Genomic DNA, 17,551 nt, shown 5'->3' with positions numbered 1-17,551 from the left:
ATCCTCCGTCGCAACCACCCAACACCAACACGGCAAACCAAAGTAACGCGCTTATGCGACCAGCGTGCTGGCAGTGGCGCTCTCGTATTTCCAGGTAGGAGGCAGGACACCGACGGTCTTGTAGTAGCGGGACAGACGGTGGATACGAGACTCGATCAGAATCAGGCGGAACTTGCTGTCCTTGTCCTTGCGGTTGCGCTCAAGGTGCTTGCGGACGGCAACAGCCTAGACGCGTATTAGCAGAAGACCAAATTTATTTGGGTGACGATGGTACAAATAGGAAATTGGATAGAGACGTGGATAATCTGAATTACTCACCTTCTTGATCAGGAAGTAAAGGTCCTCGGGGATCTCGGGAGCGAGGCCTGTTGATTTACAAACATCTCTCTGTCAGCCTACATCTGGACCAAGCAGAGGCATATGATTGAGATGTGCAGGCGATTTTATGCACACTCAATTGGATTTAGGAGTTGAAGCGTCAAGAGAGGAGTGGACAGGCGACAACTCGCGATTAGCATCCACTCCTCGCTTTTTGCTCCCTCTCTTCATCCTGCTATCGCGATCGGAATTGAGGCTCGCTTCGTACCGTTGGACTTCAGGATACGCAGAATCTTGTTACCTATCACAATGGTTAACACCAACCACAAAAACTCAATTCCGGGTCATTGAATTGTAATCACATACCAGTAACAACCTTGACCTGAGCAATTCCATGGCTGTCCCTCAGGATGACACCAATCTGGGAGGGAGTAGCACCCTTCTTGGCCAGCTTGCAGATCTGGTCGACGACCTGCTCCGGGGTGGTCTTGAGCCACGCCGGCGGGGTGCGCGAGTAGGGGATGGCAGAGGAAGAGATACCCTTGCCCTTGCTGTGAAGGCGACCCATCTTGAATTATTGTTTGTCGTGCAGGGTTGGCGACTTGTCGACAGTTGAGGATCTGCTTGTCTGGCGAGGTTACGTGAAGATCACGAAAATTACGGCGTTGCAGATAGAATCAAGAAGCCCTTGTGCGGGAGTGGAGTGTGTGGGTCAGGTGACCTGCGGGCCCTTTTCTCGCTTAAATTTTTCCCGACCTCCGAACTCGATTATTTCTTCCGCTGGCCGAGCGTCAAAACCTTCATCGCCAACACTTGCTTCTTCTTTTCTTGTTCTTGAGATTTTAAAGGGTTTTGTATATGAAGATTTTTGGCAGAACCCGATTTATTGATTGAAAATCTTTGCCATTGAAGTTAACAGGCTTCAATTTACCGCACTAACATCAACAGCTGCTCGCTTCCAGAGATCTCAAGAGGTTAGTACATCTCAGCAGCACCCTGCTGCTTTTTCAGACTCTTGACCACCTTTCCTGCCCTGTCTTTGGGATTCTATGATGATACACAACCACACAAAATATTTCTGGTACCTCTTGTGTCAGAGGCACATCGATACTATCGGTGCTGCCTCGATGATCGTAATGGACTTCTGATCTTTCTCATTTAGCTGTCGCTGTTCTTAAAACATGCTGCTTTGATAGCCCTTGCTGACAGGCGTTCAGATATATTAGGTTCGATTCTACGCTAGACAATATATTGAAGATATAGATAGTTTGGCGAGTTCGGCGTACTGATGATGCCGACCTATTCTTGCTGGAGGAGATTTTAATGCAATGCGATGAAAAGTGCTGTATAATTTTCAGCTAGTGCTAGGTTCATAATGCTATATATTTCATCGTACCCACTGCCGTTTCAGATATGCTTTCAAGGGCATGGTCATGGTTAGGCATGTCCGTCTGATCGGTAATTGCCAACTTAAAGAGAATGACATTTATACCTAGTTTGCGAACAAGTCTCGAAAGAATTTGTCCCATTCTTCATTCCTTGTTACGCACGTCGTAAAGTTGAAAAGGCTTGACTCGATTTTTTATTTAGTGGACTCTGAGAGTACCCATCGCAATTATATTCCTTTTTCTGGTGAACAACTTTAGAGTCACGTAAACAAGCTGTTTCCTACACCTACAGTCGTGACTTTGTCTTCGCATCGGGAGTCGAAGTGTTCCTGCCTTCTCCCAGCAATTCCCAACCCTGGCCTCGATATTTCTTCGGCCAAATGCCGTTGCGTCCAGGAGCGAGAATGCCTTTGGGATCCAGGCTGTCCTTCAAAGTCTCATGGAAGCGTAACAACGCCTGATTGTTCCATGAATAGGTGTGCGCCACCTGGTCAGCCAACAGGATATGTGTCCGGTATTCGCCGTATCCGGCCTCAGCACATTCGTCGATCATCTTTCTGATCGCGCCGACCGCTCTGCGCTTCTCGTCTTCGCTCCCTCGGTCGTAGACAATGTTCACAATCAGGTGCATTTCTCGTGTGGCAATACAGAAAGTGGGGAAGAGATCAAATCCATATTCTTTGTGAATACGGCTGGCAATGTCAATGATCTTTCTAGCATCCTCTCGCTTGGTTGGGCAGATCGGCGAGAAGAACAGGTGCGCTCCATTCTTTTTCCAGTTCAACCACTCCAGCTCGCGGATTTCTGGAACACCCGAGCACACTCGTACTCGTGAATGGAGATAATGATCCGGCGGGACGTCGTCGGGGAAGATAAACCGTGTCCCACGAATTCTATTGAACTCTCTTTTGACAACCTCAAGGGTGTCCTGGATCTGTTTCTGAGACCCGTAAACAGTACCTGCTCCCGTCTGATCAGCAAAAGATGACCTGCAAGAAAACAAAACATTGCCATCCTACCGTAGAATACCCACGAGCAGTCACCACAGGGCATCTTCAACGCATGTTGGCGGATGACTTCCCTGGGAATCTGCCCTTCACCCTGGTAGAACTCTTCTCTATTTTTCCCGGTGACTGCCAGTTCCTGAATCACATGTCGCAACTGTGGGACGTTTCCCAGGATCTTCTTGACCATCAAGAGTCTGATAACATCGATGATCTCTTCGAAATCGTCGTCATTTGGGAATGTGACCATGAAGGTCAAATGCTCAGTCGCGGGCATCAGCCATAATCCCATCTTGGTGACAATGCCAAAATTGGACTGCGTGAAGATGCCATCGATATAAGGACCATAGCCGTATTGAAACGATTGCCATGTCGGATTGTCTGCACCACCAATGCCGGGTAAGGCTCCCATCCCCGTCCGGATAACATCGCCAGTGGGTAGAACGACCTATCCATTCTTGTCAATATCGCAAGATAGACAGACCACAAGAGTAGACCTCTTCATACTTCGAACCCGCAATGATTCGCAAAGTCTGGTGAGGCATGTTAACAATTGATTATGTCAACGTCAAGTAATTTATCAGGAAGCAACGCACGATCACCCATAGGAGTATACCCCACGCCCCGATCTACTGCATTTCCAAGGACTGAACCTCCACCCAGATCTGGAGGATCGATCCAGAGCGGGTAGCCCGTCTTCTGGACTTCTTCATAGAGTTTGTAGTAAGACACTCCCGGTTCGACGAGACAGGAGCACTGCTCTGGGTCTATGTTCAGGACCTTGTTCATCCGCTTCCCGAGATCAACGACGATGCTTCCTCTCACTCGAGGCGCAGCACCGCCGTATCCCAGATTCCGACCCATTGAGATGGGCCAGAGGGGGATCTCATATTTATTCGCCCATTTCACCACAGCAGAGACCTCTTCCGTCGAACCAGGATATGCCACGGCTGAGGAGACGGTGTCATTAGGGTCGAGTAGATGGAAAGCGTCATGAGTGTTTCTATAGCAAATAAACGGACAGTAAGTATGACCGCGATTCTTCTCTGAAAGTCATGGGAGAAACTTGGGTGTTCTCTCACGGATGTTCCAGGTACCACCCATCATCGAGAGGCTTATCATTTATGACGACATGCTCTGAGCCCAGCGTACGCTTCAGCTCTTCAATGGCGGTGTTGAATCTGTCGCGCTCGATTCCCGGTGGCAGAACAGGCAGCTCACCCTTACGCTGCGTCACTCCTGATACCGTTTTGTTGGCGTATACTCTCGACTTTGCAGCATTTGCTGCCTCCGACAGGCGTTTGCTAATCCCAGAATGATGGGAGTCTGATAAGATTGGAACTGGTGGGACAGTTGTCCCTGTCGAGCTCCCGTCTTTTGACGACATAGTGGTCAGTGTCACAAGCACAAAGGAGAAAAGAGTCAACAACTAACTCTATCCCAAGCTCCTCATTCCTGTCTCAAAGGTTCGGTTTGATGTTTATGCAGACACGGAATAACCCCGGTCTGGCCTTGCCAATGCTCCGGCAATACTAGAACGGCCGCGCTGAAACTGTCGAATTCCCCTGTTCCCCGCATTTGCAGGTCAAGCTTTCCCCAAAGTTCGGCAATCCCCCGCAGAACAGTAAACTCGACGTTATCAACATGGAGCGGAGCTCCACATCATGATTCTCGATCTGTTAGAAAACCTCCAGATTGGGATATCCTTGCCACATCATACAACACATACATTTATGTGATCTGAATGGTAAATCAGGTCAATGGCAGAAGGTCGTGAGATTGGGACGGATAAGACCGTAACCCCAACCCTACCAGCCAGACGCGAATCTCAGACTGCGGAAAAGGTTTCTAGGGCTTGTGATAACTGTATGTTGCCGCGGAGAAACCCTGCAGTGTGGAAGCAACGGGCTCCACTCTCGTCGCATGATCGCTAAAACAAGCTGTACAGGTTCGAAGTCGAAGTCGAAATGCCTGTTGAGACCAGGGTCACGAGTATGTGAAAATTGCCGGTTCTTGGATGTGGCCTGCACGTTCCTCCGGACCGTCAAGAAACGAGGCCCGCCCAAGGGATATGTCAACACTCTGGAACAGAGGCTCGCGTCGCTGGAAAGCATCGTCAGTGAACTTCGAGCGGGTGTGCCGATCAGCAGTGATCCTTCAGACGAGTCTACCACCACCAGCTACAGTAACAAACGTCAAGCCAGAGAAGAAGATGTCGATGCAGCGAAAGCTCGTCAGAAGCTTGCCTCCCGACTGCCCCGACCCCCAGATGGCACGACGGAGAGATCGACCGTGCTGGGCTACCTCTCGATAGACGAGAATATGACGATGAGGTATCACGGACCGACGTCAGGCCTTTACTTGATCACTGCGTCTCGAGTGTTCTCGTCCCCTTTCTGGCAGTTCTCGAACCCGGGATTCTGGCCTCGGAGTAAGCGGACGACCTTCCGAACTGAAGACGAGATCGTGTCGGCTGCGGACGCGGTAGCTGGCGGTATTCTTCCCAGTCTTTCTGTGCAGGACAAGCTGCTAGAGTTCGTCTACATTTTTCTGATACTTGCATATGTACTCAACATGTGAATGAAGCTTACATGGCATACGTATCTTGAATAGCGCCTACTGGACCTATATCCATCCCTGCTTTCCAGTGATCCATAAGGAAACGTTCCTGTTTCAACTCAGCAAAGATCGACGAAGGATCCCCCGTGCAGGGAGATCTGCACTCGATCAGCTCGAGCGGCGCATTCCCCAAGTCCTCCTGCTTTCGATGTTCGCACTATCCGCGCGGTTCGTCGAGCATCACGACCAGCAGGAAGACAGTGACCCTGGCGATACCTATGCTACTCGAGCAGAGGCTCTCATTGCACAACACAGTAAGTTATGGACAAACACTACTTCAGGGAGTAGTTCTCATTCATCCGTACTCCAGAGCAAAGCAGCATCAATTGCTGTCTGGCCCTACTCATGATGGCGTATCGAGAGATTGGCACTGGCGGATCGATCAGTTGGATGTACGTGGGAAATGCAATCAGAATGGTGAGGCCGCACACTGTGAAATTCTTCAAAGAGTGATAGCTGAACTAACTGCGATCGAAAACAGGCACAAGATCTAGGCTTCCATCGTGACCCTTCCGTGTGGAAGAACACAAACTGTTTCCGAAATATGTCATCCGTCGAAATCCAGATCCGACGGCTCATCTGGTGGGGGATCTTTGTCCTGGACCGATACATTTCTGCGTGGCAGGGCCGGCCATGCGGCATCCACGAAGGAGACTTTGACACCAAGTTCCCGGATGACAGTCCCCAGGGGACGCGAGACATTTCCTTGTCGTGTTTTGTCCAAGTCATTCGGTTGTGTATGTTCTTGACTATATCTTTTCATCTACTTTTTCCCCCTGTGTTTTCTTACTGATGTCTCCTCAGCCATAATACAAGGTCGAATCCATCGCGCCTTTTACTCCGTCGGAACCAAAGAGCCGGAGTGGGAGGACCTGCATGAGTTTGAACGACATCTGGACGAGTGGGAAGCGCAGGTGCCGGATTCCCTGGCCGTTCGACAGGGGAGTCGACTTCCAGTGGTGGTGATCATGATGCATGCGCTGTTCTGGAACTGCAAGATTCTCCTGCATCGTCCGTTGTACGTTTGTCCTCCCTTTGCTTCTTTTCTTCCTGTTAAACTGACCGCGTATCTGGTCTGGAAGTATCACACCCGGTCTCAACGAGACGCGAAGGAACAACTCATCCCTGCTAGCAGCGACATCCGCTGCAGTGGCGATCGCGAACCTATTGGAGCACTTCACGTCGTCGTACAGCCCGAGCTTCGCGCCTCCGTTTTTCAACTACTTCGCCTTCACCGCCACGATCATGCACCTGTTCAACCGGTCCATGTACCCGCTGCTCTTCTCTCCGTCCGCCCTGACGCACTGCACCGACTGCTGCCGCAAGATGAGCAGCATCTGGTCCAGCGCGGCGCGGACGTTGCACATCATCGAGGGTGTCGACCACGAGGTCGAGAATACCATGCCAGTAGCAGCAGCGGCGAACTTATCAACAACAACTGCTGCCGCTGTTGCAGCTGCACCATCAGCGTCCTCGTCAGCGACGACGATCGTGGAGCGAGAGCACGGCGACTGCGACGATCCGTCTTCTTACTGCTTCACCTCATGGCCGTCTCCTATCGTCGATCCGGACTGGCTGTCGCTGGAGACGTGGCGGGCGGATGGTACAGAGGATATGATGGCTTCTACAGCATATTATCATTGACGTACAACGACGCGAACATGAACAGGACATGGACTGGGACTGAATGACATCAATTTGGTGATTCACGTCTTATTTTATTTTTATTCTTATTTTTTTTTCTTTTTTTAATTTTCTGTGTCTATCACATCAGTGTAATTCAAGATGACAAGCAAGCAACCAACCCTAACCTAATCAAGCAATCAATCAAAAAATCAATCACAAAAGTACTGCACAGCAGAAAGTATGTACTACTGTACTACACATGCACATAAGGCATGGTACAACATAGCTAACTCCACTAACAATGATGCACAATATCTACATTACTATACTATGTAGATACATGCCCCAACAAAACTAATATAATTATTTCTTTCAATTAATAATATCAACATTGTTGCAAATTATTCAGCAAAAGAAAAAATAAAAAAAAAATAAAGAGGTGCCATGACACCAACTTCTTGGCGAATCTGAACTATGTAGGTATCACGTCCGCCAACAAACATTGATAATATATTATATTAATTGGGGATTGGAGAGGGGAGCGGGGTCGCATAAGAGGAGAGAGAGAAGAGAGACCTAATTACATAAGAACAAGAAACGGAAGAAAGAAAGGGGGAAAGAGAAGAAAGAAAGAACCGGAAAATTGCCTAATTAAGATAGCTAGCTATCTATTACTGTACCTATCTAGACAGGTAGCTAGGTTAGGTAGCTGTACTGGCATACAATAAATACAATATAGTTGTGGTGATCTTCGCGGAGAAATGGTTTCGCAGCGGAGCGACATAATAATCATTATTAGGTTCAGTACACAGAGTATGTACCTGCCCAGCCTGCCTAAGTAAGTAAGTACCTATTATATACGATTATATTCCATAGGGTCTATTTATTAATATGCATTGCATACGCCAGGTCCTGACTCGGCGTACTGGCCGGGAAATTGCCTTTTTAAAAAGCCTTTAATAATAGGTGGGTAGGTAGGTAGGCAGGTAATACTCCGTACATTTAGATCGATCGCAGAGACTACTTGACTTATTTTCCGAAGCGAATAGTTTCATTTCATTTCATTTCACCATCATGTCATCTGATTAAGGATCAATTGCAATTATTTTATTGGTGTGATAACTTGCTGAGAAGTCTACGCTTGACGGGTATATTATATACATTGCTATTCACACATACATAGTTTTGCTTTACCTGTGTGTCTGCGTCAGTGTCAGCATCGGTTCCTGTGTCAGCGTCTACTTGTTTCTGCCCATATCCTAGCCTTCAGGAATAAAGGACCGAATAAAGGACAATAACATGGCAATATCAGAAAACCCCTCAGACGACTCCCGCCCACGGGTCATCATCGTCGGCGCTGGACTGGGCGGGCTCGCCTGCGCCATGGCCATGCACCACCAGGGATTCGAGGTCGTGATCTTCGAAAAAGTGCGCGAGTTCATGCGGCTGGGCGACAGTCTCGGGCTGGGCGAGAACGCGCTCAAGCTGCTGAAGCGGTGGGGGTTGTACGAGCAGCTCATCGCCATCGGGAACAAGAGTCCGGATATGCATATCCGGCGGTGGAACGATGGGAAGATATTGGCGACGCAGCCGTTGATGGTGAGTAGATCACACGTACATACAAAACAGGTCGTGTTTCTGTCTGTCTGTCAGAGTACTTATCGTCCATATCCGCATCTAGGACATGGCTGGATATATCGGCCATCGAGGCGACTATCACCTCTGCTTCATCAAGCGCGTCGAGGAATTGGGCATGACAATCAACATGGGCCACGAAGTCGTCTCCTACGACGAGGACGCCCCCAGCGTCACTCTGAAGGACGGACGCACTTTCTACGCGGACCTGATCGTCGGAGCGGACGGGATCAAATCGCGAGCCCGGGAGCTGGTCCTCGGCTTCAGCGACGCACCAAAGAGCTCCGGCTACGCGTGCTACCGCGCCTTCTTCAAGGGCGATATCCTCAAAGATGTCCCGCAATGCCAGCCGCTCCTGAAGCAGGATTGCGTCAACATCTGGATCGGCGAGGACATGCACCTCGTCCAGAATACCCTGAGGGACGGCGAGGAGTTTAACTGGATCATCACGCATAAAGATACCGAAGACATCAAGGAGAGTTGGTTTCAGCCTGGAAATATGGACGACGTCAGGAAACTGGTGGAAGGGTGGGATGAGACGATCACGTCCGCGATCCGGGTGACGCCGAGCTGCCTCGACTGGAAGATCTGTTATCGCGCCCCGTTGCCGACGTGGGTCAGTAAGAGTGGGAAAATCGCCCTCTTGGGGGATAGCTGCCATCCTCATCTCCCGACCAGCGCGCAGGGGGCTTCTCAGGCCACGGAGAGTGCGGCAGTGCTGGCATTGTGCTTGAAGTTGGCAGGAAAGGGGAATGTGCCGTTAGCAGTATGACATCCACATCAACGATCATTTCGAGGGCCTCGTTAGGAGCTCGAGACTAGAGTGATTTCTGCTGACCGCGACCAGACAAGGGTCTATGAGAAGCTTCGCTTCGACCGTGTACGGCAATCCCAGCTGTCTGGAGAAGACCTGCGAAACCGGTGGCATAATGCGCTCAAGAACCTGAGAGACGGAGAAGAGTTCGATCCCGATGATATCAAGATCAAGGTACGCGAACCCACCATCGAACAAGAATACAGCGTTAGTCGCTCTAACTAACGAGGCAATAGAATCGATGGCTGTATCCTTACGACGCCGAGGCAGACACCAGAGCACGATGGAACGAAGTCAGTGCAAAGATCAAGAAGGAGCTGGAAACTGGACGGATCACGCCGCTCTTTGGTGACGAGGGACCACCTCGCGTGCTCACGGTGCGAGACGCCTATGGCAAAGTGAAGGATACCACCCCGAGTCAATACTCGCTGTTGCCGGGCCTGACGGTGTAACGGCAGAATTGATTTCATAGGATATGCATGTACCTTCAGTCATTGTTCGAAACCGAGACTTGAAGTTTGTGTCCTTCTAGTGTTGCCTTCGTTCTCTTTCTGCGGGACATTACTGTTCAATTCTGGTCAGCATTCAACAAGTGGCCAGTGCGTGAGTTGGAGCTCACTGTTCGAGCAGGAAGATCGACAAGTGCATCGTCTGTCATTGAATGAGTACGATAGCTACTCGACATGTCTACCGTTTGAGCAGATCTCCCAATGTGAATAAAATTAAGGATTGCCGGCTGGATCCAGATCTCATGCAACTGCTAATCAGTTTAGTTCGTCCGATCTTTGTTGAATTGAACAGATCATTTCCAAACCCTCTTGCGTTATCGATAACTCTGCTACCCCGTCGCTCACCGAATTATTCATAATCCTGACACGTGGACAGATCGCAGAGCCCCATTATCGATAATAACTGTCTATCGAATGATTAGGGGTTCCACATGCAAATATTAATATTATTTCGATGATCGTCGGTTCTAGCACACGATCTGTGATTCTGATCAATCTGGTGGCAATTTGCCAAACAGCCAATGAGCACCTGCTGAATGTCTTCCGTACAAGGACAGCTTGTACGCAGGTTGCACTGGATCGGGGAGTCCGAGTGCACAGGACAATGACAGCTGTTCGGATTGAATCTGTAGGACCTACGCGTTAATTAGTTTTTGCAGACATTGCCACATGGGACTTTGGATAGGTAGATTCGCCCAAACAAGATGGCACAGATGGCACAGATGGCTCTCCACATTTCCACCAATGCAGGTGACTTGCAAGCTGTAGCTGCAAGTAGCTTAGTAGCTGTAACCAACTGGTAAACGAATTCAACGAGGTGATCCAGATACGCGATCTGCTGATCCAAGGTCATTGGAGATCTGGCCAGCGGCGTTTTTGACGAGCGCTTGCGGCAGAGCCAATGCGGGCCGCGATCAACGAGGGCAGCCAAGCGCGGACGGCGATTGGGGTGGTTGCTCTAGGCGGCTTCACCACACACACGGCAGAGACACGACAATATTATCTCTTTCGTTCCTGATCCATCAGAAGGCCCTAGATCAGCTGGCCTTCAGAGTCTCTGTGCAGTCAAAGACCTCTGATTCGTCGGATTCGGGAATTGGCTATCAATTCAGAGACGAATCAGCAAGAATAGCCAGTATTTTCTCGTATATATACCAGTCATTCTAACAGGAGAGGAGGTAAAAAAGAGCAAAGTGAGAGATGTTGAAGTATGTGTACGAGACACTATCAAATGACGGCACAGGCGCAGAGTTAAATAAATGCACGCCATTATCGCTAGTCAAGCCATCGATCATTCGATTCTTTCAGCCAGAGATACCTGTCGATTTTTGACTGTATAGTTGCATATTATTGTTATCCATCATCGACTGGCTGTCGACATCCTACCTAGTTTCATGTCCCGGTTGTTGTCTCTATCAACAGATACAGGTAGCATCAGGAGACCGTAAATCAGGAGACATCAAGCCAGGTATGGCATGAAGAGCCAATAATAGTAACGGTCCAGCTTCGTGATTTTCTCTCGGTTGGGTGGCGATTATCATTGGTTCTTTCTCGCCGATGCCGTATGCAAGCGAGCGGCAAATACCTCCGGCGCTCGGCGTCCTCCAAGACGGCGACCATAATTCGTATTATTATTATTGAAAGCTTGTCGGGGTTTATACTCCGTAGGGTTTTTCAAAGCCTCATGCCGGTATTTCGGCGATCCTGGCTTGATTTTCTGAGGATCTTGAGAACAGGCCTCTTCAAGATGGATGTAAGATATGGCACGCACGTTATGTATTATTTTTAGGCACGAGACAAGCTGCCAAACCGTCATTGGTTTCTGCTGAGGAAAGAGATCTAAAGACTTACGTAATTTTTCGCAGGGCGTGTCATCTGATTTCATGAGAATTTCAACCATGCAGGTAGAATCATGATGATTTTGATGCAGGCAGTCTCGTCATCAATTAATTGATTATTGGCGCCTTGGCGCCTGAGGTGAGAATGCGTCCTCTTGTCTCTAGGATGTAGAGATATCACCAAGTGTCTTCTCTTTTGCCGACGCTGACCCTGCCTGAGTGCATGACGGGTAATGACCGGGTAATTTATGCTTAGGGCTTCTGAAGTCTAGAAGACCTGGAAGATATCACGTAACCCATGCGCTGCAAACGCAACCAGGATAACGAATATTACATGGGATTTTGCGTGGGCCGCACTGGCAGGAAAGATCAGCGCTAGTTTTAAGTTTCAATAACTCGGTTGTTAAGTCAGAGTTCTGGATACTGCATTTTTGCGCGCATTGAATCGCTGGTGTTCGGTAGGAGAGCGCTTTGACTTGGGAGTACGGAGAAAGGGAGGATCATTAAGGTCTGGTTGTTCTGGTTGTTTTGGTACCGAGTCGCTAGTTAAGTTAGCTAGTCCGAAGTCCTCAAGGGCTTAAACCACCAAGTGCGCTTCGTATCTAGGTACGCCGTATCCAGGAGACCGCCGATCACCCCCCTTTAACGGAAATTACATAAGTCGAAGCGTCCGGATGAGAGGAGCCTGCAGGAGTCTGCATCCTGCCTCTCGTCCATTTTTAAACTCTGTACGGAGTACGGAGTATTCGCAGCAGCTCGCGTGCCTGGCAGATGATTTTTCCCGGATAAGCTCTTCCCGGCCCGGCCAACGGTCAATATCGTACAGAGTAGTTAGATTATATTGTGTGACAACGTCGTTCCATGGGCTGCAGCCACCAGCTGACAGAAGAAGGTGACAGTAGCATGGCTGCCATGAAGGCTGTCGTAATTGGATGCGCGTGTCTGCGGGTTATTCCGCCGCCGCTCGTCAGCCCGCTCGCAACTCGACATTACAGTACCAGACCGGGGTCAGGAGTCCAAAATCGCCTCGAACACGCCGACTTTTAGATGGGTCCTCACCAATCACAATTCACAACAGAATAAACTTCGCCGGCAGAATTCCGGATGGGAGAGTATCAGGGATCGTCCGACAAAGACCCTCCCAGCACAGACGGCATATGAGGGAGCCTATTCGATTGCGATGCGGGCCAGTCCGTGCGTTGCGCGCGATGAGCCGATGGCAAGAACACGAGTTGATGGTCCGCTGTGATGGATTTGATCATTCGACGAATCGACGGTGTCCAGCGTGGGATCCTGCAGTGCACAGGGCACAGGTGAGGGGCATGGAGTTGCCATCAGCACAGCCCAACAGTCCACCGAGTGGTCGCGTGGAATCTCGCCCTAATTGCTGTGTCACTTCCCTGTCAGTCGTAGTCTCGCTCTTTCCCACATCTCACTTGTGGGCCTGGTCTTAGCGAGGTGGCGGAAGGATTGATAACCGTACTAAAAGTCGCCTTCGAGTCTCTGCATCCTCTAAACATCCAGGATGCCTGCCCTGGCCATGGCATTGGGAAGTCAGCCAGGGACGGGCAGCAGCTAGATCCATGGATGCTCATTCGCTATGAAGCCCCACGCTTCAGCACTACAGAGTACCCTGGGCCCCTGTGCCACTGTCTCTTCATCCTCACCGGAGTATATGGCAGGTGCTGAGGATCCTCAGAGACCCCCATTTGGAAGCAAAATTGGACCTGGTGGCAGCTTGCGGCTGCCCTATGCTCGAAGCTTAGACAGTGTGCCTGAGCCAACGTCCGCAGCCAAAAACTCAATGGCAACAGTGCCTGGCGTTGATAGGGCATCAGGCATCCACAGTGGAACAATATGGCTGTCTCAGACTCCGTACCTAGTCCGTAGTCAGTCCGTCAGTCCGGCATCCATCTTAGCCACTGTTGGGCCACTTGGGTAATTATTGTAATTATTTTTTACCCCTTGCTAGAGTGCGGGCTAGGCGCGATCATTGGGTGCTTGATATTTTGTTTTTCCAAGATCGCCAATCGCTGGCCTGTTCCCTTCGGTGTCCCCGCCGGCGCTCGTGACACCCAGGGGCCCTGGTCGCGACCCCGGGTTAGATCCAGCCTAGCAGATGGAAAAGGAAGGAAGGAAGAGTAAACTATTACTAGTGCCGAGTACGTCGTCGTTACAAGGTCGTCCATACGCAATCCTCCTTACAGGATACGATAAGCCTATGGATAGCCGCGAGTGGAGCCGGTCTTTCAAGGAGTGCCGGCCGGTGGACAGATGAACTTAAGATTATATCAATCGCCTTCTGCCCCTGCTGGATCTAGTTCCCCCGCATGGGAAGACGATACTGCTCGCTGACTGTGGTGCTGTACGGCTGCGTGTGATGCGCGCAGTCATCGCGCGCATACAAACCGACCCGGAGAGACGCTGCATGCTCTGATCCCGAATATGAGGACAGTCCTTCCTTTCATCAGCGTTCAGTGATCGTACCAGCAGCGGCGACGACGACGACAACGACGACAACGACGAAAACGACCGAGTTGGATGGGCGGATTGCGCAGGATTCACGAAAATGGCTACGACGTCGAAGAATGGGCTCTGCCCACCCCCGTTCTTGCAAGAGAGTCTTTTCCCAAGTTCCGGTGGATGTAGGATCGCCTTGTTCATTGATGGCTGCTCCAGGAGCTTCCAGACAATTGGGTGCTGATGCTTGATTTCTCGGTAGACATTGATGGACGGTTTTGTGAGACTGTTAACACGGCGGCTGGGACCTTGTCGTGTTGTTTACCATGTCCCTTAGAAAATTGGAGATATCCCGACAGTACGGTCACTCGAACAGCCCTGCCAAATAGTCATGCGTCTCTTACTGACGAGAGAGGGTAGACGTGCATTCGAAAACGGTGGCAGCAAGCTGGCTTGCCGTCGCAGTTTTACCCCTGAGCGCCTTTCTGCTCATCACATATGCTGTCCTCCCAGCAAAGTGGACGCATCGCAATTACATCTCGATCTGCTTCACCCTGGCTCTTTGCTGTATGCAGGTAAGAGCTCCTGACTTGTCCACATGGGGAGATGGATGTTGCGTGTGCTGACCTGGCGGCAGATCGCGTTCATCATTCCCCTGGGCACCAAACCTCAGCAATGCTACAACGAGATCACCCCCAATGACATGAGGTCCAGCCTCTCGTGCGCCTTCACGGGAGCCTTTCTCCTCTTCGGAGGCGTCGCAGTCGTCTCATGGAGTCTGATCCGGACCATCGCCCTGCATCTCCAGGTCTGCTGGGAGGTGATCATCGGAGCGAAATTCATGATGGTGTCGTTCATCTGCGGCTGGGGCGTTCCCGTCATCGTGCTTGCGTTGATGCTGATATTCACCGGTGTCTCGTATCGCTTTGGAGATGTCTGCCACATCAACAGCCCGAACAGCCTGGGAGATTACTGGATTCCCGTGCTGGTGATCGGGTCCCTGTCGTTGATTCTGCAGTTCGTGACGCTGGGTTACTGCATCCATGTCTACGTCAAGTCGCTGTTCGACACGAACCCGACGAGCACGACCAACTCGGGTCTGCCGTCGTACTCGGGCAGTGTCCGCACGGTGACGGCGCGCCAGGCGTACAAGCGCGTGCGGCGCGTGCTTGAACTGCAGTGGCGATCGATAGCCCTGGTACTCACCATCATCGCCAACGTAATCTTCTTCGCCGTCGTCTTCGTCCGGCTGAACAATTCTCTCAAACCGACGCCCGAGAACCTGCAACGGGCCTCCAAGTGGATCTTCTGCCTGGCGTTGACCCGGGGAGACGCGAGCCAGTGCGTGGCGGACGCCGATGGGGTGGCGCTGAACGAGGCGACGCTGCTGGCGGTGCTGGTGCTGCTGGCGGTGTCCAGTTTCTGGAACTTCATCTTTGTGGTCCGGTGGTCGATGGTCCAGGGGTGGATAGATTTCATCAAGGGCCTGTTCGTGCAACAGGTCGAGTTCGTGTCAGCCGATGCCCGGACGCGGTTTCCCGACACGCGCACCTACGAGATGCTGAGCTCGCGCCAGCAAACCCTCAAGTCGCCCGAGCCGGTCGTCACGAGTCCGTTGTCGACGTCCACCACGCTTCGCAACTCAGATGGTAAGTCATCCGACTACTTCGGGCGTGAAGCGAAATACACCAGCCCCGCCATGAGCTTCTCGTCTCCTCGTCCTCCCAGTTCGCAGCAGAATGGCCGCTACTGGGACCCGCAGTCCAGCTTTGCCCGCTCGAATTCCACCTACCGTCAGCAAAATCCCCGATATTCATGACAGTCTCTCGCTCTCTACGATCTTTCTAGTGCGGCGTTTCCGATCCTTCTCCGACTCGATTCTTTCTTTTTCAAGCATACAGCACCAGCTGCAAATACTGTCTTCTTCTGATACATATACACCCACATCCGCAATAGCGGCTCAGTTTCTTTTCGCTTTGACTGTACTATCTTGATCGACTGATCGATATAAAAGTTCGTTCTCAGGTACTACTTTACACTTTGTTGTCTGCACTGGCCAGGACTTTTTCATTTCTATGTGTCTATTCTAGTCAAGCGTTGACCTGTATCCTTCATTCTCTCTGGCTTCTGCTAGCGAGACATTTCTTTCGTGCACACCTCATGAGGGCCGGTGGAGGAAAGGAGGGTGGCTGATAAAGATTCTTCTTCCATGGGCATTATTCATCTGGTCATTAGGGCAGATAGGTATGGTATAGGGATAGGGATATGGAGTAGAGATGGTTGGCGTATCGAATCCACCATCTGGTTGGTAATCTACTTAGATCAGATAAAATGGCTTTTGATTGCTTTGACAATTGCGTCTACTGTTGTCCTCGTCAACCTTTCTGCAGAGTGTATCTAATTGAGTTAAGTTTCCTAATTGAGACAACCCTGCCTGAGTCCATGCACATGGTCCTGCACGATGCAGTTCATCACAGATCGACAGTCGTGCTACCTAGATAGGTCGTTGTTAGTTCTTGTTGGGTTGTAGTAGCAGTGGTACAGCACTACCATACCGAACTGCTCTCGTTGTGCAGCAGCTAGCAGATTGACATTGTCATGACGGAGGCCCGGGCGCGTGGCGGCTATCCCCGGCCTGGACCAGGAGCTCAACTGCCGAGTCGACTGCCTTTAGGTACGGAGTACATACCTAGGGTATTCCTAGGTATCTATGCCCACCTGGGTAGGTGAGACATGAAACGCATGAAAGCGAAACGAGGGCACGAATGATGGTAAAGGTATCGCCTCGGGGAAACGCCGCGATCCCTCGTGGTGATCCTCGTGGTAGCAGTACATACAGGACCTCCTCCCCGGTGAAGCAGACTGGTCGATCGGAACACAGAATGTAGGTACTCCGTATTCAGGGTCTGTGTGTCTGTAATTCTCGATCCGTGGGTGCTTTTCACGTACCGTACGGAGGACATACCTATCCTAGGTAAAAATCTAGGTAAATCATTCCTCGATTCTGGAAGCACGTGGGCGATGATCCTGTCTGTGTGTCTATCTGAAGTTCTGGAAAGTCTGGAAAGTCTGGAAAGTCCCTGGAAAGACTATCAACTCAAGAGCCGAAAGTTTGTTTGTCCCCCCACGCCAGAAAATTAGAAAATCCTTTCAAGGAAATAATACCTACAGTCCCTACATTTATTTGCAGAGAAATAATAAAGATACAGGACAGTAAATGAAGACTTCTCAACCAGACTGCTCTTCTTCGTCCTTTCTTTCTTTTTTTATTCGCAATCTAGACCTAGATTCAACAGCGGCATCCACTCATCCGGATTCCGTCCGCGGCTCCATCGTCTGT

General features: G+C 50.5%; 8 protein-coding genes across 8 annotated transcripts; 4 read left to right on the top strand and 4 right to left on the bottom strand.

Annotated features, from left to right (window-relative positions):
* Window positions 1-51: 51 nt before the first annotated feature.
* Window positions 52-886, bottom strand: VTN77DRAFT_362 (40S ribosomal protein uS15; the record flags this gene model as incomplete). The annotated part of the gene is made up of 4 exons (XM_069419588.1): window positions 52-225; window positions 319-365; window positions 587-619; window positions 685-886. 4 exons carry the CDS (start codon window positions 884-886, stop codon window positions 52-54), a joined length of 456 nt encoding a protein of 151 aa, XP_069280423.1.
* A 1,106-nt stretch (window positions 887-1,992) lies between these two features.
* Window positions 1,993-4,097, bottom strand: VTN77DRAFT_361 (uncharacterized protein; the record flags this gene model as incomplete). Its single annotated transcript, XM_069419577.1, has 5 exons — window positions 1,993-2,666; window positions 2,726-3,158; window positions 3,218-3,243; window positions 3,307-3,713; window positions 3,793-4,097. The coding sequence occupies 5 exons, from the start codon at window positions 4,095-4,097 to the stop codon at window positions 1,993-1,995; spliced, it is 1,845 nt and encodes a 614-aa protein (XP_069280422.1).
* Window positions 4,098-4,470: 373 nt separating this feature from the next.
* VTN77DRAFT_360 (uncharacterized protein) lies at window positions 4,471-6,973 on the top strand (the record flags this gene model as incomplete). The annotated part of the gene is made up of 7 exons (XM_069419566.1): window positions 4,471-4,576; window positions 4,659-5,244; window positions 5,324-5,583; window positions 5,640-5,746; window positions 5,811-6,066; window positions 6,134-6,347; window positions 6,412-6,973. The coding sequence occupies 7 exons, from the start codon at window positions 4,471-4,473 to the stop codon at window positions 6,971-6,973; spliced, it is 2,091 nt and encodes a 696-aa protein (XP_069280421.1).
* A 1,281-nt stretch (window positions 6,974-8,254) lies between these two features.
* Window positions 8,255-9,856, top strand: VTN77DRAFT_359 (uncharacterized protein; the record flags this gene model as incomplete). The annotated part of the gene is made up of 4 exons (XM_069419554.1): window positions 8,255-8,554; window positions 8,637-9,356; window positions 9,438-9,578; window positions 9,641-9,856. 4 exons carry the CDS (start codon window positions 8,255-8,257, stop codon window positions 9,854-9,856), a joined length of 1,377 nt encoding a protein of 458 aa, XP_069280420.1.
* A 1,594-nt stretch (window positions 9,857-11,450) lies between these two features.
* VTN77DRAFT_358 (uncharacterized protein) lies at window positions 11,451-11,788 on the bottom strand (the record flags this gene model as incomplete). Its single annotated transcript, XM_069419543.1, has 2 exons — window positions 11,451-11,714; window positions 11,765-11,788. 2 exons carry the CDS (start codon window positions 11,786-11,788, stop codon window positions 11,451-11,453), a joined length of 288 nt encoding a protein of 95 aa, XP_069280419.1.
* A 1,130-nt stretch (window positions 11,789-12,918) lies between these two features.
* Window positions 12,919-13,298, bottom strand: VTN77DRAFT_357 (uncharacterized protein; the record flags this gene model as incomplete). Its single annotated transcript, XM_069419532.1, has 2 exons — window positions 12,919-13,131; window positions 13,188-13,298. The coding sequence occupies 2 exons, from the start codon at window positions 13,296-13,298 to the stop codon at window positions 12,919-12,921; spliced, it is 324 nt and encodes a 107-aa protein (XP_069280418.1).
* Window positions 13,299-13,351: 53 nt separating this feature from the next.
* Window positions 13,352-13,867, top strand: VTN77DRAFT_356 (uncharacterized protein; the record flags this gene model as incomplete). The annotated part of the gene is made up of 2 exons (XM_069419521.1): window positions 13,352-13,689; window positions 13,774-13,867. The coding sequence occupies 2 exons, from the start codon at window positions 13,352-13,354 to the stop codon at window positions 13,865-13,867; spliced, it is 432 nt and encodes a 143-aa protein (XP_069280417.1).
* A 453-nt stretch (window positions 13,868-14,320) lies between these two features.
* VTN77DRAFT_355 (uncharacterized protein) lies at window positions 14,321-16,030 on the top strand (the record flags this gene model as incomplete). The annotated part of the gene is made up of 4 exons (XM_069419510.1): window positions 14,321-14,396; window positions 14,474-14,569; window positions 14,632-14,786; window positions 14,849-16,030. 4 exons carry the CDS (start codon window positions 14,321-14,323, stop codon window positions 16,028-16,030), a joined length of 1,509 nt encoding a protein of 502 aa, XP_069280416.1.
* Window positions 16,031-17,551: the final 1,521 nt, after the last annotated feature.

The sequence above is a fragment of the Rasamsonia byssochlamydoides genome, assembly GCF_041956645.1.
Source record: "Rasamsonia byssochlamydoides strain NRRL 3658 unplaced genomic scaffold VTN77scaffold_10, whole genome shotgun sequence".
Taxonomy (NCBI): domain Eukaryota; kingdom Fungi; phylum Ascomycota; class Eurotiomycetes; order Eurotiales; family Trichocomaceae; genus Rasamsonia; species Rasamsonia byssochlamydoides.
The sequence above is the reverse complement of the archived record's forward strand: the minus strand, read 5'-3'. Positions and strand labels throughout refer to the sequence as shown.